The 23,296-nt window shown below is 49.7% G+C and overlaps 9 protein-coding genes across 9 annotated transcripts; 3 read left to right on the plus strand and 6 right to left on the minus strand.

Moving 5' to 3' along the window:
• Positions 1 to 5: 5 nt before the first annotated feature.
• On the minus strand, positions 6 to 1,198 carry EDB91DRAFT_1243401 (Tho complex subunit 7-domain-containing protein; the record flags this gene model as incomplete). The annotated part of the gene is made up of 4 exons (XM_041322291.1): positions 6 to 555; positions 604 to 748; positions 803 to 1,071; positions 1,116 to 1,198. The coding sequence occupies 4 exons, from the start codon at positions 1,196 to 1,198 to the stop codon at positions 6 to 8; spliced, it is 1,047 nt and encodes a 348-aa protein (XP_041182723.1).
• A 291-nt stretch (positions 1,199 to 1,489) lies between these two features.
• Positions 1,490 to 2,771, minus strand: EDB91DRAFT_1044329 (uncharacterized protein; the record flags this gene model as incomplete). The annotated part of the gene is given in 4 exon segments (XM_041313121.1): positions 1,490 to 2,008; positions 2,056 to 2,294; positions 2,347 to 2,427; positions 2,441 to 2,771. 4 exon segments carry the CDS (start codon positions 2,769 to 2,771, stop codon positions 1,490 to 1,492), a joined length of 1,170 nt encoding a protein of 389 aa, XP_041182724.1.
• Positions 2,772 to 2,888: 117 nt separating this feature from the next.
• On the minus strand, positions 2,889 to 4,193 carry EDB91DRAFT_527752 (uncharacterized protein). The gene is made up of 3 exons (XM_041327594.1): positions 4,070 to 4,193; positions 3,884 to 4,008; positions 2,889 to 3,827 (listed from the first exon to the last, which is right to left on the minus strand). The coding sequence occupies exons 2-3, from the start codon at positions 3,900 to 3,902 to the stop codon at positions 2,974 to 2,976; spliced, it is 873 nt and encodes a 290-aa protein (XP_041182725.1). The 5' UTR covers positions 3,903 to 4,008; positions 4,070 to 4,193; the 3' UTR covers positions 2,889 to 2,973.
• Positions 4,194 to 4,486: 293 nt separating this feature from the next.
• EDB91DRAFT_527823 (RIM15, signal transduction response regulator) lies at positions 4,487 to 10,855 on the minus strand. Its single transcript, XM_041327595.1, has 7 exons — positions 10,572 to 10,855; positions 8,903 to 10,516; positions 6,801 to 8,849; positions 6,236 to 6,749; positions 5,024 to 6,176; positions 4,934 to 4,972; positions 4,487 to 4,882 (listed from the first exon to the last, which is right to left on the minus strand). Exons 2-7 carry the CDS (start codon positions 10,456 to 10,458, stop codon positions 4,644 to 4,646), a joined length of 5,550 nt encoding a protein of 1,849 aa, XP_041182726.1. The 5' UTR covers positions 10,459 to 10,516; positions 10,572 to 10,855; the 3' UTR covers positions 4,487 to 4,643.
• A 171-nt stretch (positions 10,856 to 11,026) lies between these two features.
• On the plus strand, positions 11,027 to 11,659 carry EDB91DRAFT_1243405 (uncharacterized protein; the record flags this gene model as incomplete). Its single annotated transcript, XM_041322292.1, has 3 exons — positions 11,027 to 11,174; positions 11,226 to 11,287; positions 11,342 to 11,659. The coding sequence occupies 3 exons, from the start codon at positions 11,027 to 11,029 to the stop codon at positions 11,657 to 11,659; spliced, it is 528 nt and encodes a 175-aa protein (XP_041182727.1).
• An 830-nt stretch (positions 11,660 to 12,489) lies between these two features.
• On the minus strand, positions 12,490 to 13,661 carry EDB91DRAFT_1234630 (JAB1/Mov34/MPN/PAD-1 ubiquitin protease-domain-containing protein; the record flags this gene model as incomplete). The annotated part of the gene is made up of 6 exons (XM_041321226.1): positions 12,490 to 12,678; positions 12,738 to 13,082; positions 13,133 to 13,214; positions 13,270 to 13,460; positions 13,509 to 13,548; positions 13,600 to 13,661. 6 exons carry the CDS (start codon positions 13,659 to 13,661, stop codon positions 12,490 to 12,492), a joined length of 909 nt encoding a protein of 302 aa, XP_041182728.1.
• On the plus strand, positions 13,650 to 16,094 carry EDB91DRAFT_1293569 (uncharacterized protein). Its single transcript, XM_041324879.1, has 5 exons — positions 13,650 to 14,068; positions 14,115 to 14,509; positions 14,535 to 14,782; positions 14,834 to 15,211; positions 15,269 to 16,094. The coding sequence occupies exons 1-5, from the start codon at positions 13,881 to 13,883 to the stop codon at positions 15,860 to 15,862; spliced, it is 1,803 nt and encodes a 600-aa protein (XP_041182729.1). The 5' UTR covers positions 13,650 to 13,880; the 3' UTR covers positions 15,863 to 16,094.
• Positions 16,095 to 16,254: 160 nt separating this feature from the next.
• Positions 16,255 to 19,529, plus strand: EDB91DRAFT_1243408 (uncharacterized protein; the record flags this gene model as incomplete). Its single annotated transcript, XM_041322293.1, has 6 exons — positions 16,255 to 16,484; positions 16,540 to 16,693; positions 16,745 to 16,887; positions 16,941 to 17,093; positions 17,147 to 19,089; positions 19,144 to 19,529. The coding sequence occupies 6 exons, from the start codon at positions 16,255 to 16,257 to the stop codon at positions 19,527 to 19,529; spliced, it is 3,009 nt and encodes a 1,002-aa protein (XP_041182730.1).
• Positions 19,530 to 19,768: 239 nt separating this feature from the next.
• On the minus strand, positions 19,769 to 22,150 carry EDB91DRAFT_1243409 (vacuolar sorting protein; the record flags this gene model as incomplete). The annotated part of the gene is made up of 12 exons (XM_041322294.1): positions 19,769 to 19,894; positions 19,951 to 20,074; positions 20,124 to 20,203; positions 20,254 to 20,520; positions 20,571 to 20,933; positions 20,992 to 21,129; positions 21,178 to 21,417; positions 21,470 to 21,673; positions 21,726 to 21,860; positions 21,917 to 21,963; positions 22,018 to 22,074; positions 22,120 to 22,150. 12 exons carry the CDS (start codon positions 22,148 to 22,150, stop codon positions 19,769 to 19,771), a joined length of 1,812 nt encoding a protein of 603 aa, XP_041182731.1.
• Positions 22,151 to 23,296: the final 1,146 nt, after the last annotated feature.

Genomic DNA, 23,296 nt, shown 5'->3' on the forward strand with positions numbered 1-23,296 from the left:
TACATTCAATCATCTGGTGGATCAGACAATGCACTGCTTGCATCGCTTGCTTCTCCTTCCTCTAGCTCTTCTCGGGCTTTTTTCGCCTTCACTTTTGGATCCTCCGCAACCTCTCCCATCTCTATGTCGTCATCTTCTTCCTCTGGAGGTCGTAGCGACGAGGGTGTATGCGACATGTGCACGTATTCATTGGCAGCGGGATTGAGCTTCGACGAGAGGGGCATGTCAACGGACTGGTCATCCTCTCCATCCTCTCTCTCTTCTGCCACCTCCCCTGTTTCCTTCTCGTCTTCATCCAATCCTCCATCCACGACTTGTGAGCTATCACGCATGGCAGGCAAGGTGTCATCTGCTTCTGTACCATCTGGAGCTGGCGTGGCAGCGGGTGTCCCTAGTCCAGATGTGGCAGACTCTTTATCTTTACCCATAAGGCGAAGAGAGCCTAAGTCCATGACAATACCATCTAAAGCAGTTTTCTGGCCTCTTATGATTCGGTCCTGAGTCTCGTGTTCCGAGTTTATAGCAGCCATGTCATTTTCAAGCGACAGTATCGCCCTAAATCATTGATGAGAAAAACACCAGAGTATATTGAACGTGACCCACTGCTCAAGCTCCTCACGACTTGGAAGAGTGTTGATCTTCTCAGCAATTGAGTCGTACTCGACCTTTCGCTTGCGTTCCATGTGTGCATGTTCCAGTGCGACTTTCAGCTCTTCAATTTGACCACGCAGAGCGTCATGTTCCTTCTCTGCGATGTTCACTCCTCAGGCGTCCACCTCCACGCAAAGCTCAATTTACTCACCAATCTTCTCCCGCTCCCGCTGATACTCCTCTACCTGTCTCCGCTCAGCTTCGCATACCATCATACTTTTCTTCAGAGCTAGTTCAAACGACGATAGCTCAATTAAGAATGCCTCTCTTGCATCTTCGACAGTTCCTGAAGAACTAGGTGGCACGAGGGGATGATGTACTAAGGAGGCGTAGTTGTGAAACTTCTTCACCACCCGCCGGAGCGGTCGTTCGTCATTCGTGATACGCGTGTGTATGATGGCATCTGTTAGAAGCGCGTTGCTCGTTTGTTAACATTGAGATACAGCTTTCAGTATGGTTGATACATGCCTTCTTCTTCAGCAGTCAGTGGTGGAATTGGTTGTGATAACTCTGGCACGGACTGGGAATTTAATTCTGGGACTGCCATGAACGTTGACCGTAATGATTTAGTCCTTGACGCACGGGAGTGGGTGCGTGCTAGTGAGACTTGGAAGGTGAATTCGAAGGTTAAACCTTAGAGTCAAATGAAATCCCATAGTCATGATAATACATAGGGCCAAACTATAACTATATTTAGCACAACGACGACATGTCTATGAACGTCAAGTCGATGCTAGATGCATGCGAAATATCTTGCAAGTCGATAATGTATTGTGTCAAAATATCAGAAAAGATGTGCAAAATGAGAACATCAACTGGTCATATACAAATCGTGAGATCAGCCCCACTCGTCTGGTACAAAAGGGGTGACCAGATCATAAATCTCTTCATTGCCTCCTCGTCCTCTCGGGGTTCTTCCGCGATTGATAACGCGGTTGAACATTCCAGCCATTCGACTTCGAGAGGTGTCAGAGAAATCCGTACTGGCCGGCCTCTCGTCGTCTCTGGGATAGCACGAGTCAATATTGTGAGCTAACTTCCTCACGCCGCCGGAGCTGTCGTTGGCAGCCTTCCTGGAATCCTGGACAGCCGATTGCAAGTACATCGCGAGGTTGGGAAAGTTAATGGGAAGCGTAGGATATGGCGTGGAATTCGTCGCGGGAACCACATAATATTTTGCCATTGGCGAATCAGCCCCATCACGGAGGAGTTGCGGAAGTGGTGAAAGGGAATAGGAGTAAGGAAGTACATTTACATCGCCATTGGTATACTTGTACGAGTTTGTGACAGATGGAGGTACTGGCATATCGGTCGTCAAGTAGATAACTGTCCGCCATTCCGAGGCTGAGTGATGGACCTGCAGTGCCAGTCAGCTTTGATACTTAGTTAAACAGCCGTTCTTACCTTGACCAACTGGATCACTGTTCTCAACTTGAGCTCATGTTTTGCAACAGTAAGAGCTTCTAGAGTCGGCTCGACGCGTGTCCCACTCAATCGTGCCATGAGCTTCAACAGGTGACGCCAGGAGGGCGCCTGGATGTGAAATGTTGGCGCCTTCCCATATGGCAATGTTATGACATTGGGCATAGCTGCTGCCATAGGTGACAACATCGTCGAAATTGCGGGTCGTGAAAAACCCATCGCTGCAGGTTTCGATCAGGCTAGGAAGAGTGGACGACAGGGGAAGGTACTTACAAACACCCATCAGCATGTCTGGTTCAACATACTGGTTGGCCGTCAGTATTTGCGCGGGTCGAGCAGCCTCGTCACCCTCTTCTTCTTCCGAGACTGTCTTCGTTGACTGAATCCAATGTATCTGTGTGAGAGGACGATCTGAAGGAAAGAGGTGGACTTGTCGGTGCGGTTTGGCTCGACGTTGCAGGGGATGAGAGCGAGGGGACGTGTTCGCTCGATGAAGAGTGACCACTTAAAAAACTAGACTCGGAGTTCGCGGCAGAGGGTCTGCGTGAATATGACGGCTTGGGTGGCAGAGGAGGAGGAGGAAGTTCAGCCGCACTCTGCTGTGGCGATGATATCGGATATAAAGATACAGGATTTGAACGCGGCGAGGGGCGAATATGATCACTTGCTGGAGGCAACTCGACAGATGGAGAGGACATAGCGGACATTCCAGCAGTACCACTGCCAGCATTCTTAGAGAAATCTTTTGGTTTTAGGATGGTCGAGACAACATTTGTATACAGTGGTGGTGTTGGAGTTCGGTTTTCTTGACTTGATTGGGAGTCATCAGTCACGGATTGAACCGGTTCTCGACTTTCTACACCTGTGTTAGGAATAGAATCGTCCTCGTCAAAAAAACTCTCAGATGTACTGGGTGTAATCAGGTGGAGAAAGCTTTCGCCTTCTGGGAACTTGGAGGTATGGTGTGTGGTGGTAGACTGCGGACTGAGGAAAGCGTTTCCCAGAGGGGAAGATAAGGAAGACTGAGAAGATGTCGAGGGTCCATCCAGGAAAATCCTGACGTCTGTCAATGAAGTTGTTTGACACATAACTGCTGTAATTGCTGGCGAAGGTGCGAGATTCTTCCAAAGCCTTTACCAAGTCGGCTTCCTCCTGAGCGAGAATGGCTTCCTCCTGCCGACGCGCCTCGGATTCAGATAGCGCTAGCGCTAGTGCGATATCATTGTCATCGATGGGAGATTCTTCACTGGGTGTCGGCTGGCTAGATGGTCCTGGAACGGGACCAGGAATCGACTGCGGATAGAGTGGGTTGCGCGGTGGGGTCGCAGGATATACCAGTAGTGGTTTCGGAGGAACAGGTGGGCGTGGAATGGCAGACAGCGAGGGTGCAGCTATCCCCAGAGGTTTCTGGGGTACAGGAGGGGGTGGTAAGGAGTGATGCGGCCGAGGGTAGAAATAATCGCCATATAATGATGTATGCTGCGGGGATGCGAAAACTGAAGTGGGCGAATTGTATAGAATCGCGGACGGTGGTTGTTGCTGTTGTTGCCGAACACCAAAATCGATAGGAGACGGTCGTCTGCCAGGGGTCAAACTCGTAGGAACAGGCCTCGATGGAAAGCTAGAAGTGCTTATGGGGAGTTGAGGTGCCAAATTAGAACCGGGTAATGTTGAATGGCGGGGTCGAGGTGGTGGTGCTCGTCCGTTATTAGATGATACACTGAAAGATGCGGTATGATGGGGCATCCACGGTGCTGTATGTTACTCATTAACTCCGCCATATTAATTCAGAGCCTTGTTGAATGCTCACTTTGCTGATTATAATGCATTTCAAGGGCCCTTCACTCCTTCAAGCTAAATCGTGGTAGTGCTGATCCAGAGAATCAGCAAAGTAGCCAAAGTCCAGGCTGTGGTAGCCTGAAAAGGTCCGCGACTCTGCGACAATGATAAGTACCGGGGGACAGCGCCTGCTACAAAATAAGCATCTGAAACTAACCTGCAAAGATATGCTGCTGCTACAAAAAGCGTGAAGAATTCGGACGCGCGCTGATGGATGATAGTTGTGAGAGAACGAGAACACGCGGAAAAGTCATTGAGCGCGCTCGAGCCTCGTACCTAGTTCACGCTTAGGACTCGCATCTTATTTGGTGTCCCCTATTAACGCCCAAGCCGTCTAGCCTGTTAAATGTACCTCATGCAGGCTATGCGTTACATGCTCGTAACACCACTTTATCTGAATCGCGTCGAGTACCTTAATGCCGCCCAGCGTACCTTTATACTCGTGTTTGCAATGTGGTAGACTAAGACTAAGAAGCCTAAGCAAATAGTATTTGCAGTAAGATCAATCCAGAACAAACTCCAGATATACAAGCAGAGGCAGTAAACACATTCTAGCGTACAAAAATGCAAAGGGACAAATGAATGGTGCGGACATGTATGGTGGGTAAGTGCTTGTGCAGAGTCAGAGACGAAGAATATGCATGGGTGGCACTTGGGGTGGCACGGAGTAATTGCAGCAAAGAAATAACGAAACGATCTGATGCGATGGAAAACGTGAGAGCGTAAAAGGTTCATGATACACGAGATGCAGTGACTTTCGTGGAAAGGCCTTGAATAGCTGAAGTCTTGAATCCAAGTCTCCGCATGACGGCTAGAAGATCAGCTCTTTGCACGGGTTTAGTGAGTGAGGCGGTAAATAAGCTGCTGTCGTTGGAGTCTGCAGTGCTGTAGGCGCTGACAGCAACTATAGGTGTATTGGAATTCTTGCCGTTGGTTGTTTTGATGTATCGAGCCGCACCCTCACCATCAACTGCATTTAACGTTAGGGAAACGGATCAACTAGACGGAACACATCACGTACCGACTGGCATGTGTAAATCCATAAGTATGCAGTCAAATTCTAAAAAAAATCAGGACATAGAACCACAGCATCGATGCCAAGAATACTCACTGATATCACCCATGGCAACGCTCATGGCCTCCGACCCGTCCGCAACTACTACGACACGACAGCCGAGACGGATGAGCAGTGTCTCGAGTATTTTAGCTGTTATTGGATTATCCTCGGCGAGTAAGCAAGTCACCGCACGATCGGTGGGATCCGGGCCCTTCTTCAAGTCGATCGAGTGGACCGACGAAGGAGGCGTGTCGAACTGACTCGAACTTTGTCCCGCAGACGAGGGCCAATGATCAGAGCCAGAACCATCACCAACACTGCTAGAAACGGACGCCTTGCGCAAACGGCTCGGCATCGTGTTCCTCCGCTCAACGCCATCCAGATGGTTCAGCTTGAACCGCTCCAATGCTCCAAATTCAGACGGCTTGCGTGCGTGGCTGCCGCTACTGCTCCCAGGTGTCGAAGGAGGGATACTTGCTCGTGAAGGAGATGAAGCAATGGATGAAGTGGACGTCGACGGTGAAGGAGGACCTTGAGTAAACGACTTCTGATCTAGAGCTGTCACTACGCTTGGCGGCTTCTTGAACCTCTGCGAGGTGCTTTTCCTTCTGCTATGCGAGCCTACCGGATCGGACAAGGTATGCGTCATAGGGGCCAATTGATCAGTCTTCAATTTGCGAATAACATCGTCATTCGCTTGTTTCAAGACCGGTAAGTTCTTGAAGCTGAATGACCCAAAATCGTCACTAGCGGGCGACGGAGCTGGATCGCGACTGCCCAACAGTGATATAGGCTGTGCTGGGGGAGGCAGGGTAAGCGATGGACTATCCATAGGGTTCGAGATGGCGATATCCTCCTCGTGGAATAACTGAGGTATTGCCCCACGCGGATCGAAGTAATCGGTTGATTCAGGATCAGAAACTTGAGGAATAAATGCCGCCTCTGTAGACGTGACCTTGTCCCACTCTATGCCCTCAAAGAAGGGATGCTCCTTAACTTCATCTGCGCCACTTGCGCCAAGACGGACACTGGGGTCTATGCACATCAGCCGTTGCATGAGGTCACGGGCCTCATCGGAGAACTCGACCCAGTCTTCGTGCCACTCGATATGTCCAGAAAGAATATTCTCGAAAACCTTCTCAGGGGTCTCCGCATGGAATGGGGGGATGCCGTACAGAAATTCGTAAGTTATAACGCCAAGGGCCCACTGTGTGACAGACGGGGATCAGCAACGTGCTGCGCTCAAGACAGGCGTAAGGCACCAACCCAATCCACTGCAGCATCATCTCCCCGAAGACCGAGAATGGTTTCTGGAGCAAGATAATCTGGCGTACCAACAAACTTCTGCTCTCCAGGAGGCGTGTGACCACCCGAGTATGAGCGCAAGTCTGTCGTCAGTTCTGTGGCAAATGATTGCAGAGGACTTTCACCAGCCCTGCTCCGGCGTGAATGATGATTGTATAAAGATTCCGATCCGGATTCGCTTGCGTCATCTGTAGAAAGCTGATAAGGCGAAATTCCCTGGCGTGGCACCGGATGTGTTCCCTGGCTAAAATACGAACCTCCACCAATAAGCTCGGTTGAAAGCAACGGTGATGAGAGAAAACCGGAGTCAATTGAGGGTGGTCGTGAACGTGAATCATATCTTGTGCGATGCCGCAAACCCATGCCCATGGGTTCGCGCGTTTGGCGGCCGAGGAGACCAATCCTACTCAACCCGAAATCAGTCAGCTTCAAGTGACCGTGCTGGTCTATCAGAAGGTTATCTGGCTTCAAGTCACTGGGAAAATGATGATGAGAACGTGCCCTCCACGCGTCTTGTAAAACATACCGGTGAACAACACCACGCTGGTGGAGATACTCAAGCCCCAGTACGACTTCAGCAATATATTGCTTTGTCCACTCTTCTGGAAGCGAGCCCAAGGACTTGATGAGTGCGGCACAGTCGCCACCATTTAAATACTCCATAACCAGATACAAGTTTTCCTTGCTCTGAAATGTGAAGTACAGCTTGGCGACGAAAGGCGACTCGGCCTGCTTCATAAGAATCATGCGCTCCGCCTTGACGTTCGTGATCTGATTCTTCGCAATCATATCGGCCTTCTTCAAAACCTTGATAGCGTAATAGTCTCCAGTAACCTTCTTCTTCGCGAGGAATACAGATCCAAAAGCGCCCTTGCTGATAGGCTTGATGATGTCAAAATCTTTGATAGAAGTCGGCGTCGATCTTGATAAAGGAGCTGTAGAAGATTGACGAGGAGATAGAGGAACGCTTGATACTGTGGGACTGAGTATGGGATTCACCGTAGAATGACGACGATGTCCGCGTCTTGTGACGGGTGCATCTCGAGGGGATATACTGGGTGACATTGGCGGGGTAACCAAAAGACGCGGCTCGAGAAGGTTGCTGGCCGATCGTCGGGTTCTAACGGTGGCATTTTCTGGTAGAGTGGTGTCGTTGAGGTCCATGTAAGGGGGCTGGTCGTCGAGAGATGGTGATGCCGTGATCGGGGCAGCCAAAGCAAGAGGAGAAGATATAGATGACGGTGTGGACGACCTTGTGGGCATCTTGCTGATAATTTGCCACATCGGAGGAACATGCTGAGCTACAGGGGCAGAAACCGCGACTCGACTAGCACTCGGGGTAGCGATCAGCATAGGAGACACGGAGGCCATGGGCGTGGGCTCTGACGACAGTAGCTCCTCAGATTGGTTCGTGGGACGATCGCCGTCGACTGGTGCCTCTACGTCTTCGGGAATGGGTAAAGTCAACGAATCAACACCATCGTTGTAGTCCTCTTCTTCACTTTCGCTGCTCTCACCCGCCTCGACGATCGCTAGACTCTCGGTGACTTTCTCCTCCCATTCGTGCCAGATCTTCTCGGAGTACTTGATGGTGTTCTGCATCCGAACGACATTGTCCACCTTCTGCCTCATGATACGCTCCACGTCTTCAGCAAGCTGAGAGAGAGCAGCATCCTCGACAGGCGGGCGACACCACGTGCGGATCTGGGACATCTTCCGCTCTGATCCTGGCGACAGCAACCGCTGACGCTCAATTGGTTCCTTCGACTCCTCCTCCTTCAAAGAAGGCATTGAAATCTCAGACGCAACCTGGAGAATCTCGTCAAGCGACTCCAACATCCTGCGCTGTGCCTTCTTCACGCTCAACCTCTGCATCTTGTCCCTACGGAACAACTGCAGTGGACTAGGCATGCTCGGCGAACTCGTGTGCGTGAAAATGGGAACACCCCTATATTCGGGAGGTGAAGCGGGGGAAGGGATATCCATGGCAGCCATAATGTCTCGAATCGTATTCTTGAGCTCGCCAACAGACTCGTTGCACTCGACAATCTCGGCTTCAAGACGGTGCACCTCGACGCAGGTTTCGCTATGTTTTTCGAAGTACCACTGCGGGATATGGCACTCGCATATGCGACACAATATGGGCTCGGTAGAAATCGGCTGCGTGAATGGAAAGGGTGTCAGTGGCTCGAGTCCTATGCGGCTGGCAAGCGGTTCTTTCGGTGGCTCTTCAACGACAGGTTCCTCTCCAACTTCATCGGACTCCAGGACGATGGAGGGTGAAGGATAGTCCCACCGTGGGGAGCCTACTGGCTTAACAACCCACATGGTGTGAGACGGTTGAGCATCCTCGCGATCGATCATGAGCATGCCTTTGCCCTCCATTTGCTGGTAAAGAACGCCAGACAATGAAGCATCATGGTCGCCCTCAGGCTCGACTTGAAGCCCGAAGCGCACCTCTACAGTATGCGAATCATCCTGTTGTAATTGATACGTCGCATCCCGGAAAACGCCACAATCTGCGGGAGCGAGAAGATGTGAAATTCTAGTTCCAGGAAGTTCTGATGGCTCCGTCCTAAAGACAGAATGGGTCAAAAGGCCAAATATCACGGTTAACAATTTGCGTACCCGACAACAACTCTCCATGCATAATTGACCCAAATAAAGTGGTCACCGTCCAAACTTAGTTCCAGAACGATGTTTTGGTTCTGTGCGGTTTCTGCTTGCAGACGTAATCTTTCGGTCGCCAGTACGCGTGCGGATTCATTGTGTTCAACGGCCTTCCGCACCGGCTGTTCTGGCGAAACAGATGAAAATGAAATATCTTTTGGAACTTCATCTCTGGAGCGCCTCCCTTGGCTCATCGGTCTTGTCAGCCGAAGTCGGCTTTCATCTTCGGCTGTAAAGCGTAGTTCATCTTGACGACTGCGGGCAGTGGGTGTAGGCGCGGGAGGATGTTCATCCGGTGGCTTCAGGACAAACATAAGGGGTTCGTCTTGCTCGTCCTCATTATCATCGAAATTCCAGAATTGCTTTTCGGCCTCCCACCATTCGACTACACGGCTGAGGCTGGCAACGGCAAGTAGGACTTGCACATACCAGTTCCGTCCGTGCCAGTCTGGATGGTCATCCCACGCCTTACCAATAGTCTGTACTCGCTGAACGAGTGACTCACAAACTTTAGGCTGGGCTGTGAGTTGGGCTGTTGACATCTCGGCGACATCTGTTGCCACGCCAATGAGGTCATAGAGCGCGGTCATGATGGGATCAATAGGTTCATCCAATAGTATGCGAGAAGAGCGACGATTAACGGAAGAAGGCGGGGGAACAACATCAGAAAAGCTACTGTGTGTTGTAGCCGGGGGAAGTGGGGACCTGGAACGGGAGGTTGAGCGAGAACTCTGGCCAGATTTAACTGGGCGGATGGGAATATGAACGCTGCGTGAAAGTCTACGGGAGGATATACTCTGAGCGGGCCATGCCGTGGGAGGCATCGCATTAGACTGCCTGCGTGGATTGGCAACATCCGCGAGCGTGGCAGAGGCAACAATGGGGCTTGGAACGGCAATACTAGAAGGGGGAGTGGAAACAGGTTTCTCGCGTGGCAAAGTGGGTTGCCTGCGTAAAGAGGGACTGAGGGAAGAGTTGGATGCTACAAGGAGACCGGGCGAAGAAACCCGATGAGTCAGAGATGGAAGCTTTGTACTGTCGTCCTCTGGAAACGCACGTTGTCGAGTATGATGATGACTTTCTTGTTCAAGGTCATAGCCACTGTCAGAATAGGTATCGGCCTGTGAAGCAGGCCTTGGATCGAAAGAGTGGTATACGAAGGCCTCACGAAGTGGCTCCGCATCACCGTACTGAGAGTCACGGTCGAAATCCCTATCCCGATCCCGATAGTCACGATCGATGTCGCGTTCTTGGTCACCGCCATCGCGAAGTCTCTCTTCGAAGAAAGCGGTGATGTTGTTTATTACACGACGCAATTCTTTGTCGCAGTCTGCCTTCGCCGTCTTGAGACGACGAGTAACATGTCGTCTAACGAAAGGCATTGAGACGGTATTTGAACCTGAACCATAGGTGCTACTGTTTGACTGTGAAATTGGCTGTGGTAGCACAGACTCGGGAGCGAATACGAGGGGACTAGGGGGTTGACGACGATGAAGGCTGGCAAAATCAGACATGTAGACCTGTCACTTGTCAGACGAGGCCAGGGTGCTGGAAATAGAACGCCAGGAGATACTAGGAGGTTCGTAAGTTGGTAGAACTAAGAAATAAATAAGAGAAATAAACTGACTGAGAAAGTGAAAGAAGGGAAGAAAGATGAGTTGAAGGTACTTAATTAAAGGTCAAGTCAACATGAGGGAGATTGTAATCGGCAAGTGAAAAGGAGGTTCGAGGTGATGGTGGAGAGTGATCAGGAGTGAAACCAAAGCTCAACTTGTCTACAAACAGTTTAGAACATTCAAATACTATCCACTGCCCGTCACACTACTACTATAAATCCCACTATCTGTCTCATTTCGCTTTTTAAACGGACGACGCCCATCCCTTGAAATCGTTCACAGGTAACTCTACGGAGCTTCAGACTTGCATCCATCATTCAAAGTGACTGGGGTCCCACTAATAATCTCTTTAGGCAATCTCCGATCCCGTGAGATATATGCAATTACATAATTCCCGTTGTGAACATAATTGACTTATCACAGTGCTCATCACTACTACTAAGAGTAGTGGGAACATATAGGCCTCATGCTATCGCTTTTTCGTGCCGTTTCCCGCCAGTCTCCATGCGCCAGGGCCTCTACATCTAGATCCTTCCATTCTCCTTTACAGAGTGACCAGAAAAAATTGACCAGTATCCTCGATGAGCTCTCTGAGTCAAGCCCACCGGCCGCAGGTTCGTTACAATATTATCTCAAGTTTTCCAACTCCCTCAAATTTTATTTAGCCACCAACCCGAATGCACCATGGATGCAACAGGGCGTACGCAGGAGGTTTGACTCTAAACTGGTCTGTCAACAAAAATCTTCGTTTCATATCTCATGACACTCATAGCAATCTCAGTTCATAAGACCTCATTACTTCTCACATGACCACCGCTTCAAGGGCCCTCCGCCATTTCCGAAACGACCCCTCATTGGTCCTGGCAGCAAGCAAGCTAAGAAACAAGACATCTTTTACCAGCTCGGCGTCGATCCTCTTCAAGAGGCTTCTAATGACGTCCTCATGAGCTCTTTCGTCACAGAAATGGGAAAAATAAAACACCGCGCGGAAACTGGTCTCACAACAAAAAGTCAGCGGAGGTTAGGCAAAGCCATTCGTCGAGCGAAGATGATGGGTGTCATACCCGTGCTCAGTTCTGCAAGGCTTCCTTGGAATTAATATTAATTCATCACTCCACTCTTCATATTTTCCAGTTGCCAATTGAGCACGCCCGCTCTTACTCAATTACCAATACCTTTTGGTTCACCCGTGAATCAATGTGCCAGGTGCCGGTGCTCGGAACGAACCGACACCAATCGTCCAGCCAGCTGAGCAACAAGCAAATTTCCTTTCTTCTTCGTTTACATACTATATGCTCCACCGTTGCTCGAAACTCCACTGCCTGTAAACAGTGAACAATCACGATATGATTTTAAACCCGCAGTCCACCCGTGCACCAATATTAAGAAGGAACACTGTCTTGCCTAAGTAGTACATCACCGTGACCAGCTACAGTAGTTGTTTGTGTATCGTGATCGTTCAACAACCCGCCAGTCGAGATCTCGCTCTCGCCAACGCCTCCCAGCCCAACCGCTGTTGACTGACCTCACGCTGCCTGTGATAGACGGAGCCGGATTCCAATTCACACAAGCGGCATTCGAAGCTCTTTTTTCGTCCCTGGAACGCCACTTGGTGTCGAGGGTCTTGCTGCCAGAGTGTACTGGCAATTCAGAAATAGGTCTATCTTGTCTATCTATCTCGAAGTCCAAAACCTTCTGGTCGAACTTAATTTCACATCGCCGCGATGGGTAAGCGTCATCATGAAGTGGCGTATACTACACAGCCATGTGACCAAACGGAAAAGGCTCTTCTCTGCGGGGTCGTTCTTGACTTGGACTCCTGGCTTCTTAGGCTTCGCACGCAGAACTTCGCGAGCTGTAAGCCTGAAGTGTAGATATCTTCTGAATGTCACCCCTGCGAATGCAAAAGAAGTCCGACGAGAAAAAAATCTATAGCTCAGCCAGCAACATTGTACCCAGGTTCTGCACCACCTGGTCCCCGATTGCCTTTTCTACCGCTTCCTCCAAATGTCGCTTTGGATCTTGTTTCCCTACATGACGTGTCTTCAGCTTTTCTGCGGACAGCGTTGATTCCTCTTGCACGGATTTGTTGTATGCCTCAGATAGCGTGAGCATGGCCTTCAGGGACGAGGATAGTCAGTATTGGAAGGTAGACGAATATGGATAAGATGACTGACTTTTATAGCCTTCTCATTGCTTTCCTTGTGTGAACAAAAGTCTCGCAACTTCAATCCCTCAGTCCAGTTTCTCTTGTGAAGGTTCATCAACATTGACTGTTCAAGCTCCGTCTTCCGGTAGTTCACAGCAATTGAATAGTAGTGCCTATTCAATCCGTGCACGAGTGCCTGAATCGACGGTTTATTAATGAGACCAATATTGGATGTCGTCTGCCGGGGTTCGCGACCGACAATGACGGTTTGAGGGTTGATTAATCTGAATGCATCAATGACGACCTTTCCTTTGACAGACTGAATAGGATCAATAACAACAGCGACACAGCGGTTTTGCATGCGTTCGAAGGACTGCAAGAGGAAATCAATTGTAAGTGCATGTCATGTGCGAGGTGACGCACTTCTTGTGTGTTGATATCAACACTCGAAAGCCAGCATCCGAAGCCTGGATGCGAGTGGTACCACCCTACCACCATTTCCGGCCTGAACGTGCATGTGCATCAGCGCACTGCTAAGTTAAGGTAGATACACCGCTGACCGTCCTGTCTGCTTCAACATGTCGAGCATCTTAGTTTGGAAGACGTGATCAACCGACTCGACGGTCACGGTGGTACCAGACTGCGGCATGGCGAAAACGTCCACAACTTGCACGGTATATTCATCGACAAACTCTCCGAGCATGAGGCCCATAACCTCCATAGGAACACCAGCTCGGCCATGTTTCAACATCTTACGAATGATGAGCATATCTTATAGCGGTCTTCATACAAGCCTCACCTTTAATAGCGCTAGAGACGATATGTGAATGACCTCTCCGCTGTACCGATCATGAGGCAACACATTGATCAATATCACAAGTAGAACTCACCTATCAGGTACTGCCGAATCTGGTGCAGGACCCCGCATTCCACGGAGCTGACCACCCATCATTTCTGCAAGACCTTCCATGCCTTCCATGATAGTGAACAATCAAGTGAAGGATATGATTGTCTACTACAGCTGACGCGTCTCGCGATTCTGTTTGGCTCTGTTGTGCAACAGCCTCAAATTATAACAAGTGTCAATATTTACTACGCCTGTGAGGTCGGTTCAAGGCGTCTGTGGACCGACAGGTTGGCGACGAGCAAGTGCTGACGTTCCCACGGCCTCATGCCCACCAGTGAATTGTCGCAGGCTCTGAATCCTTTTTTTGCGCAACCGAGGCCCAGATCCTCTAATACACAAATCCATTTCCAGCCCGTTCAGCCCACTCAAGCCCATGAGCCACACCACAGCGAGCTTGAGCTTGCCGTTTCGGAGCCCCCGAGGCCCTTTGCGGCACCTACGACGCCGCCTCAGTAGGCAATGCCATATTTTTTTTTGACCAAGCTGATCGCTGTCTAGAAATTCTACCGGCCGGCCTGCCAACGCATCGTCCAGCAGCGCTCATCCTTTCCAGATTGTTATGAACTATTTGAATTCAGCGCGCGAGTCTCAGGAGATAGAGCAGAAACGGAGACTTGCATGGGAGCAAGAGCAAGAAGCCAAGTATACCCTACGACAAGCCGAAATGGAGCGTCGGATGCTCGAGATGCAACAAGAGGTCGGTGCACTCAAAGCAAAACTTGCCTTTGGGACACCAAAGGCTTCGACCTCAGCACAATCACCTCCAGTGATGGAACAACAGCCCTACACCAAATACCTCGCCTGCGATGACCCACTTGACTACAATCCCATGGAACCATGCCTCTCCAGATTTGGCGCAACCCACGCCACCTTCTATTTTACGGCACATGTCAGTGTCATCTGATGCAGAACCGCCAGCAGGTAGTCCCTCTATTGGCGACGCCGCAAGCTCAGCGCACGCTTCGCCTCCCTTCCTTTCTAAGCCAGCACGGTTTATCACTGTTGATCCATCATCATCCCGGCCAGGCAGTTCATCTAATCCGCGCAAGAGACCGACGCTTGATGCAACGAGTGATGAAGGTGATAGTGATGGCTCTGAGTATTCACTTGTAGAACGGCCCATCAAACGAAAGAATCATCATGATACTCGCTGTCTTACTATCCAGGTAAATCTTGCACCAAAAATCTGCAGAACTATATTAACGACAATCATCAAGCATGCTATGCGTAGTCATCTTTTGCGCGTCATGCACCTCGAGGATGACAAACACCTCCCTGATGGTCAGACCGAAGGTATTGGACTGGGTTCCAATGACCCTATTCGTTTCGTCTGGGACAAGACACCCAAACAGTCTGTCCACAATGGAAGGATGAAGGAGCGTGTGCTACAGGATCTTAGAGCCCATCGTCATCTGTACAAGCATGTTCCCGACAAAGACTTCAACAAAAAATCTCTGGAATCCGTCTTCGATCAGGCTTTTGTCACCTTCAGACAGAAGTTCAGAGCTCAGCGGGACACCTCCGTCGCTAGCAACCAGAAACAGCGAGAAGATGTCAAGGCAATGCGATCGAGAAGATTAAGCCGTAAGAAGACGGTGAGGTGGTCGATTCCGCTCACTAGAAAAATCCGATAATTGACTATGACGCTCTAGAAACTGAGCAATCGTTCAGACGCTCGAAATAAACTTGAAGCCTTTGAGCACATCATGTTTGATGGCGCGCTACAAGTGGAATGCATGTCCTCCGAGGAATCCGAAATCGAAGAGGATCCGGTTGATGGCTCTCGTACGACTTTATTGCGCGTTCGGGGTTTCCCTTGGCGTAGCGCCCGATTACAGCGTTTTTTCGACGTACTAGACGATTTGGACAAAGCAGATAGCTCTCTAAAGCCCCGGCGAGGTGTCGGACGGAGAGAACGATCCCACGGTTCACCGAAGGAAGGCCTCATTATCCCTCCCAAAGGCATCGCCACTTGGATGATCAGCAAACGCTGGATAAGCGTGATGCAGGCGTCCCACTTGGAGGCGTTGAGTAGTCTAAAGGATATTGTCGTGGATCCTGTTGGCTTTGATTGGAGCCAGTTTCATGTTCTTGGCGAGGAGAGCGAAGACGAGGGGAGACTCGAGATGGCACGACACCATGACATGATGATTGCGCATAACGGTTTACATTTTACTCATCCAGATAATAGCGCGACTATCAGTGCTATTTCTTCTCTGCATAATGCTCTAGTACATACTCAATAGGCTTGACTTGCGAGCCATATTGCCTACTCAGATCGACGTTTCGAATGAAGGTGATTCTAGTCTTGTTCTATGTAACTTACAAAATTCGAAAGAGTCTCGGTCTTTTAATCGCACAAGCTCTAGCCTCCGATCGAAAACGTTCTAGCCTTTCAACATCGATGGACAATCGAGTCCATACAGTTGATATGTATAGGGGCTGATCACCCTTCCGGGGAACGCCCTGAGTTTCTCACCGTCTCGTGCCTACATGTTTCAAAGTACTGCCGCCAGGGTCTACTGCTCCACCTTGACCCTCAATGATGTACTACCTTCCTCAACTTATATCTATCTAATCGCCAGACTCCTCTTCCAATCCTTGAGCGGTTCTCTTTGCAGGACTTACTTTTACTCAGATGCATCTCTTCACCCCCAATCACGTGTCATTAATTGCTGCATGCTATCCTTCTTCATCTGCATTGGTTTCTTCTGGCCCTGAATATCGTCCGAATGCACAGGAGCTCTCCAAGCTCACATACTATGCTGCTAATCGCCCAGGAAAAATAAACAAGTTAGGGGGCGAACTGGAAAAACGTGTCAAGTCAGGATGTCACAAGGCTCAGTATGGAAATGTTCGAGCCAGAGCGTACGTCTTCAGAACCCTCGAAAGTCCCTTGAAGACCTTCATAGTTCTCAACCAGATCTTTACTTATTACACTTTCTGTCTTGCGAGCGCTGGCGGTAGAATGTCGACGCGATATATCCTTACTATCCCCGGCTTTGGTCGCGTGCCTCAAGGTCACGCTGGATACCCTCTCTTCTGACCTCGAAATAGTAGCGCGAGCAGCCAGCGTGGTTAGTGCTAAATCTGCCCATTTCGTTCAGGCCAACTCACTCGTGTTGCAGTTTACCGCATGGTGTACTTTCACGGACGGCCATGTCATCGGAGCAGATTCTAATTTAGCCCAAGATTACTTCGCTGTCTTACGGCAATTTGCCCAGCAATCCACCGCCGACGTCAAGTCGGTCGATCACGAGCTAAGGAACAGGTGAGTCTTCTGCTCTTTTCCATTACTGGTGAGTCATTTATCGGTCTGCTCAGGACTCGTCTAGTCGGATTGGCTGCTCTCACAGGCGCCGTGAATTCAGAAGCTCTTTATTGCTCTTCTAGCCAATACAAGCCTCAAGTCTCGATCATATCTCGTTCATTACTTTTCCATGTTATGCATGCGGACCTGACTGTTCTAGATGAGTGGTGAGTCTTCGTTCTATATACAGGGAGAACATGCATCTTATTGTGAACCAAAGTGCGGAGGCTATCAAAAGCAACGCTACTTCCATATATCTTGCGGAGTTCCGTTCACGGCCTGTCCTTGAAAGACGTGCTGCCTCCATTCATGCACACGTAGACGGGGAGAGCGGTCCGTCTTCTTCCGATGTTCTAGATACATCGTTAAGAGCACTACAACACATGATACAACACTCTAATGGCGCTCAAATGGGGTTCTTGATGCAGGCCACATTTGAAGGTCTAGGCGATCTCAAACTTTGGGAGAAACTTGACCAATGTCGATGGCTAGCCCAGAGGGCGTGCGAATGGGCCCAATACCAGTATCGCTATGCAGTGCCTACTCGATTGGTCGAACAGCTTCTTTCGATACAGGACTCACCAATATGCACCGCTCAGCATAAAGCTTTAGCTGCTATGGTTCCTGCGGTCTTCACGTCCCCCGTACCTCTCGTCAATTTGTCCACATCAGACATCATTTCAAACCTTATCACTTTGGTCCTCCGGCGTGTATCAATCGACCCTCACGACGCCCTCCTTCCGTCGCTTGTGGAATGCATATCCTCTTTGGGCGCCCACGTCTACTATTCTGACCAGATTCAAGACCTTGCTAGCGAGTTGATCAGCCGCCTTGTAACCGTTGAGATGCAAGGAGTTACTGGTCGCGACAAGGGGCCCGGTGACCGCAGGCGAAGTCAGGCTATCCGGTGTCTCCTTGCGGGTCTTGTAGGTCTCATGCATGCTGCTGATGGCTCCGAAGTGGTCTCGAATGATAAAAATGCCCCACACATTCCCTTATCCCGCACCGCCACTCCGCAAAATAATGTCCCTTCGCAAAGCCCTCCTTCTCACGTTTCTCGACGGACAAGAGTATCTGGAGAAATATGGCATGAGACCCTGAGTCTTATCTGTGATGGTGACTACTCGGTACGGAGTGATTATGCCCACACTCTCGTCAGTTACTTGCGCAAAGAGATTCCAAAACGTGGAGACATGACAGATGAACATGGAGTCAGACGTCCTCGTCCTCTTATCGAAGGTAGCCCAACACACCAAGCTAACAGTATTGGCCTCCTTCTATTTGGTGACTCGGCGACGCGATCGCTCCATGCCACGCATGCTTATCTCTTTATACTGGCGACAACTTCGTCTCTTGGCATTTCATTCAACTCAACTCCTTCACCCGCCTACTCCACAAGTGGTGACATCCCTTCCATTGGAGTAACGGCCCCTACGCCTAATGAGTCAGGTCCCACCGATGGACATAGCACTGACCCACAAAACTCTTCCCCTGCCCGAAGATCGCCAGCCCTTCTGGCCCGAACACGTAAAAGTTCGAACGCGCAGCGCTTGTCGGAGAGCGTGCCTGAGAAGGTCTCAGCGGCTGCTTCAGCATCCCTGTCAGACTATGCGCTGATTTTCCACGTACTATCTGCTATCCATGAGGAAGTCCCGACCCGCGGCCTTCTTGTTGGTCTCCCAATGCTCATAGCACTGCATGGAACCGCCGAAGTTGAAGATGGGACCAATGATGCTTCCAAACAACGAGTTAAAGTGATACAAGAGTTACTGGCTCGTGTTTGGCTCGTGCTCGGTCGCGTTTGGGAATGCCCGGAATTGGTGGGCCTTGCTGAAAAAGTCAGTCACTTTGAATATTATCTTATTCTCGGAGAGATTATTGATCGTCAACGAAACCAGGCTTTGTCCACAATGGGAGCGGCACCGACCCTGCCTCCGCTCTCAGAGTTCATTCCTGGGGTGCTTCGACCAGCACAGACAGAAGTTACGTTCCCCCCTATCGAGGGAGAAAGAGAAGTATCGCAATGGTCAAGCGTTAATGCCGAAGAGGCACTGGCGATATTAGTGTCTTCCAAGTCTGTTCAAGAAGCAACAGGGCTTGACCGCCAAGGGCTACTTCGCCGTTTTTCGGTCAGATGGACGGTAGACATAGCTCTCAGAGACTGTAAGGCGGACTCCTTGGAGTGTTAATTATCTAACTCATCTGGAAACCTTGCAGCGGATAGACCGAACAACCACAGACAGTTGACGGAAGGTGGCTTACCGTTATTGAAGTTATCACCTGCTCTTATGGCTATTGAGAACCTCTCGTTGCAAAGTCTGACACGGTCAGTCCGTGGGGTAGGTGTGACTGATCTGCGCGAGGCGCTTGAGGGACGTGCAGGAGCATCCAACCCGGCTCTTGTCAGGCGACCTTCGGTATCTACCCTCGACCACTCGCCTTCTCTTGATCTTCGCTCCAGCCGACTTGCCTTAACGCGAAGTCGGTCGAGACCCAAGAAGCGTGCCGTTACAAGTAGTGCGGGTGAAGTACGGGACGTTTTGAACAGGTTGGGAATTGGAAAACAGAACGGAAGCAGCTTGTTGAAGGCTTCCTTCCAGTGAGTTGTCCAAATCAGATTTGCTACGTGCCTTTCACCTGATCATGTGCTGCGCAAGATCACCTGCCTGATCTTCCCTGCAGGGCATCGACATTCCTTTCTCGTTAGTGTCCGTTTACATTTTCTTCTGATTCGTATGTCCATCATGATCTGTCGCATCGTATTTAATCACATGTAACTTATCCATCGGATCCCACAAAAATGGACTTTGCACGGGAAATAATTAGGATCGCTCGACGCTACTTATCTCTTACCAATACGCCTGCTTTGAGCAATGGTCACTATTCGGCGTCGAGCCTCTTCTTCTTTCTCCGCCCAATAAGCTAGCTCCTTCTGAGATTTGGGGTGTGTGCTTAGATGTGTCCCTTTCTGGACAAGAAAAAGCCGTCAGAACATAATTTTGAAGGCGCTGGGAAGTAGCCTACGTTTAGTCCTTGCAAAAGAACCTCGTACATTGCCGACTGCTTGGTAGCTTTAGCAACGTCGTCGCTGATGTTCTCCGTGTGACGAGCAATCAATTTCGTAAGCTCCTGTCGGAGACGAAGAAGACTATGCAGCATTGTGTGAGATCGAAAACAAAGGAAAACTGGACGGTTACTTGGAAAAAATCATGGTCTCTTCTTCCTGGTCAGTCAGGATGACGAAGGAATTAAACATTACAATGTATCTGTTGCAAATCTGTGTTATCAAGATCAGCCCGGCAGATGATTCGCATCAAGGAAACCTACATTCGCAACAGACACATCCGTCGTTGACGCAGCTCTGCTGAAGTAGCTAGCCGCACTACCTTCAGCAAGCTTCCTCAAAGCATCACAATGTTCAGACATAATTTTCTGGAACGCAGGCCACATCTGCAACCGCATGGCGAACAAAAAGTTTTCCAGAGGCGGGCAATCTCTCTTCTGCACTTCTGTAATTACAGCCTCCGTGAGTCGGATCATCGTGAGTAGTGGCACGGCCGGCGGGATGGGCTCAAGAACGGTGGTCACGAAAGTCTGACGATCGTCGGTTCCTCGGGAATACGAGGGGAAACAAGATTCCGTACCTTGCAATATTCTAGAACGGGATCTAGGATTTGTTTCCATATAGCATCTAACGGCACACGCTCAGCCTTGTCCATAATGCTGGGTCGTGCTGTTGCATCACGAGGTCTGTGCCCGTTACCGCTGAAAGATCTTGAAACATGCGTACCCATTTCGGAACCAGCATTGGACCTCCTATCGTGAAAGCCACAATCAGGGAACAAAAGCGTGGCAGAGGGTGAAAACAGGGCGCTGTTAGGTTCCCTCGCAGGAGGAGGCGCAAAGGACTCAGAACGGAAGAATGCTGTGACAAATGCATATTCTGCGGTGGCATTATCCATCAACACCAGGAAAAGGGACCTGAGAATGGCTTCGATAGGCTCCTCCTATGTAGGAGTCCTCAAAATAGGCTTGGTTATCAAAGTACGAACACATAGCACTCACGTGAGTCTTATCATCTGCCATGTAAGCAAGAATGACACTGGATCCTTGTATTTTTGCAAATGCAAGACGATCTTGGTCTAGCCCACCGTTGTCTCCATTCCCTGAGATAATGGGCTCAGGTTTCTCTGGGGTCCTTGCCTAACGTTCTGTTTAATGACTGCATCCAGACATAAATGACATAAAAACCTTGATCCATCCTAGGCTGCGTATATAACGGCGAAAAGCAGTCTCATAGTACGTGCGGGCTGTGCCAGTGTAAGCCCTTTGAACCTCGTTGGCAACGTTCGGCGCCTGCCGCTGGAGGAATGCATATAATGCTCTATACTTCACAAAGATCGAAGTCTGCATAACTTGCAAGTTCGTTGTGACACTTGTTCGAACCGGCTGTAGCAATGCGAGAAAAAACGTTCGTAGTTTGGTAGCTGCCTTGCAAAAGTATTGGACAAAGATATAAAAAATGAGCAATAAATCCACGCACTACTATGCGAAGCCCTTCCGCAACATCTCCAAGATCCCTGGCAGCTTTGACACGAGACCGAACCTTCAGACCATCCAGCCGTTGTTCAAAGTCAGTGATAGTCACTATCCAAGGCTCTCCGACATCGGTGTCTAAGATGGCAATTGCAAGTGAGGGAGGTATCGTGAGGTCTGACAGAAGACTTGAAAGCGGTTTCTCTATTCTCTGGAGTCACGGCATCAAATCGTCATCCCGTCCATCTCGGTGAAGAACCCACGCGTCGACTCTTCAACCTGTTGTCAATGTCTTTGCTCCTTTCCTGTAGCTCTGATATCTGGCCGGATACAGAAGAAAGATCTTTTTGAAATGTAGACAGAAATGATTCTAGAGAATCCAGAAGATTTACGCTTGTCTGAGGTGTTGAATGACTCAGGAAGCAGGTGGAGCTCTAGCAGGCAGCGTACGTACCTCCACTTGCTCATGGAGGTCGACAAAATCTTTTGCTTGACCGTGGTCTGTATTCACTCATCAGCCCGCTTTCAACGGTCATCATCAAACTAACTACTCACAGAATAAACTCTGTTGTCCAATCTCAGACTCGAACTTGCTCTCCTGAGCTGTTTCACCTGAGGCAAATAAGTCACAAAACTAAACATCTTTTAGGAACCTACCATTCATCGTCGGGAGCAAGCTGTGTGACATCTTCAAACTTACGTTGAACTGCTAGAACGGTACTGCTATGATGTAAAGCGTACACTCATTGCACCGCCACAAACAAGTAGAAGGCTGAACTCTGCTGAGCTCAGGTACTTACTAGTACTTACTTCGCTCCCTGCGCTGTCCAGACCGATACATCACCATGTGGAACCAGCTGAGAAGAACACCAAACCAATTTTCCTGTCTCTTACTGAAGAAATTCGATCTTACATTCTGACTCTGAGCTTCCTTCCTTGGTGAGATATTCTTTGTTGCACAACGGTGAGCTACAATTTACTCATCGATGGCGTTACCATCGTCCTAGATGGACCTGTGTACTGGCTGATATCGTCTTACAGGTATGTAAGGCCCTTCATCAGAAGTGCATGTTGTCCCCGGGGCTTCAGTATATCATTTAAACTGCTCACTCAATACGGATTTCGACGATCACACTCCTACTTTTACACGCCTACAACTCCTGAGGGACAGAACCCACGCATGGTTCAAGTTCGACGTCAATTCTTTCAAAACAGTCTCTATACCAGATCAATTTTATAACGGAAGAATATCCCCTCGCCGATGGGCATCTCTACTTCTATAACTGAGATGAAGACTTAGCCAGGATCTTTCGATACTACCAAAGCCCTCACAGCAAACAGTCGAGCGTGATTTCCCTCTAGAGTCACTGTATTTATTTCTAAATCCAGACAGCATCGATGTTTTCATGGACCCAAGACGAAACCTAAGCGCCGTCGAATATGTCATTACCGAAGGGAGTTTTCAGGCGGGCGACGAGAGGTCCTATATTGAACTTGGGAGCCCTGTATGGAGGTGGTGTTCATCCCGAAGCCGCTAGAAAAACACTGTTTATATCGGGGCCGCTTCAACGCGAGAACATAACAAGCAGTGGGAAGCTCGAAGGTTTTGGGAGGCACATTGCTCTCTGGCGCTGCCTGCGGCCCCGGTATGATACAGGCAGCATCGGCTCGAGGTCATCGAGATTTAGAGTAGGGTCTCTATACGTATCAGCTAGGTTTTGAAGATCGTTGACTTTGTTCAGACTTGGACCATTGGAGTGTCCGACCTCAGCCTGAGGGCAGTGTCGTGAACCTTTGCGTTTGCGTTTGAACCGGTTATGTCTGGCACACGTTC

The sequence above is a fragment of the Suillus paluster genome, assembly GCF_016628075.1.
Source record: "Suillus paluster strain FC165 chromosome Unknown EDB91scaffold_4, whole genome shotgun sequence".
In the NCBI taxonomy this organism is placed as follows: Eukaryota; Fungi; Basidiomycota; class Agaricomycetes; order Boletales; family Suillaceae; genus Suillus; species Suillus paluster.

What these genes read in the sequence shown, in the direction of transcription:
- EDB91DRAFT_527823 (XM_041327595.1), bottom strand. Translation starts at nt 10,458, where the DNA reads ATGTCTGATTTTGCCAGCCTTCATCGTCGTCAACCCCCTAGTCCCCTC. An exon ending in CAGCGTGGTGTTGTTCACCG is followed by an intron (nt 6,750 to 6,800) that starts GTATGTTTTACA and finishes TCATTTTCCCAG; the next exon opens with TGACTTGAAGCCAGATAACC. An exon ending in CGTTGCCATGGGTGATATCA is followed by an intron (nt 4,973 to 5,023) that starts GTGAGTATTCTT and finishes GATTTTTTTTAG; the next exon opens with AATTTGACTGCATACTTATG.
- EDB91DRAFT_1293569 (XM_041324879.1), top strand. Translation starts at nt 13,881, where the DNA reads ATGCCCACCAGTGAATTGTCGCAGGCTCTGAATCCTTTTTTTGCGCAA. An exon ending in GCACCTACGACGCCGCCTCA is followed by an intron (nt 14,069 to 14,114) that starts GTAGGCAATGCC and finishes ATCGCTGTCTAG; the next exon opens with AAATTCTACCGGCCGGCCTG. An exon ending in GATTAAGCCGTAAGAAGACG is followed by an intron (nt 15,212 to 15,268) that starts GTGAGGTGGTCG and finishes ATGACGCTCTAG; the next exon opens with AAACTGAGCAATCGTTCAGA.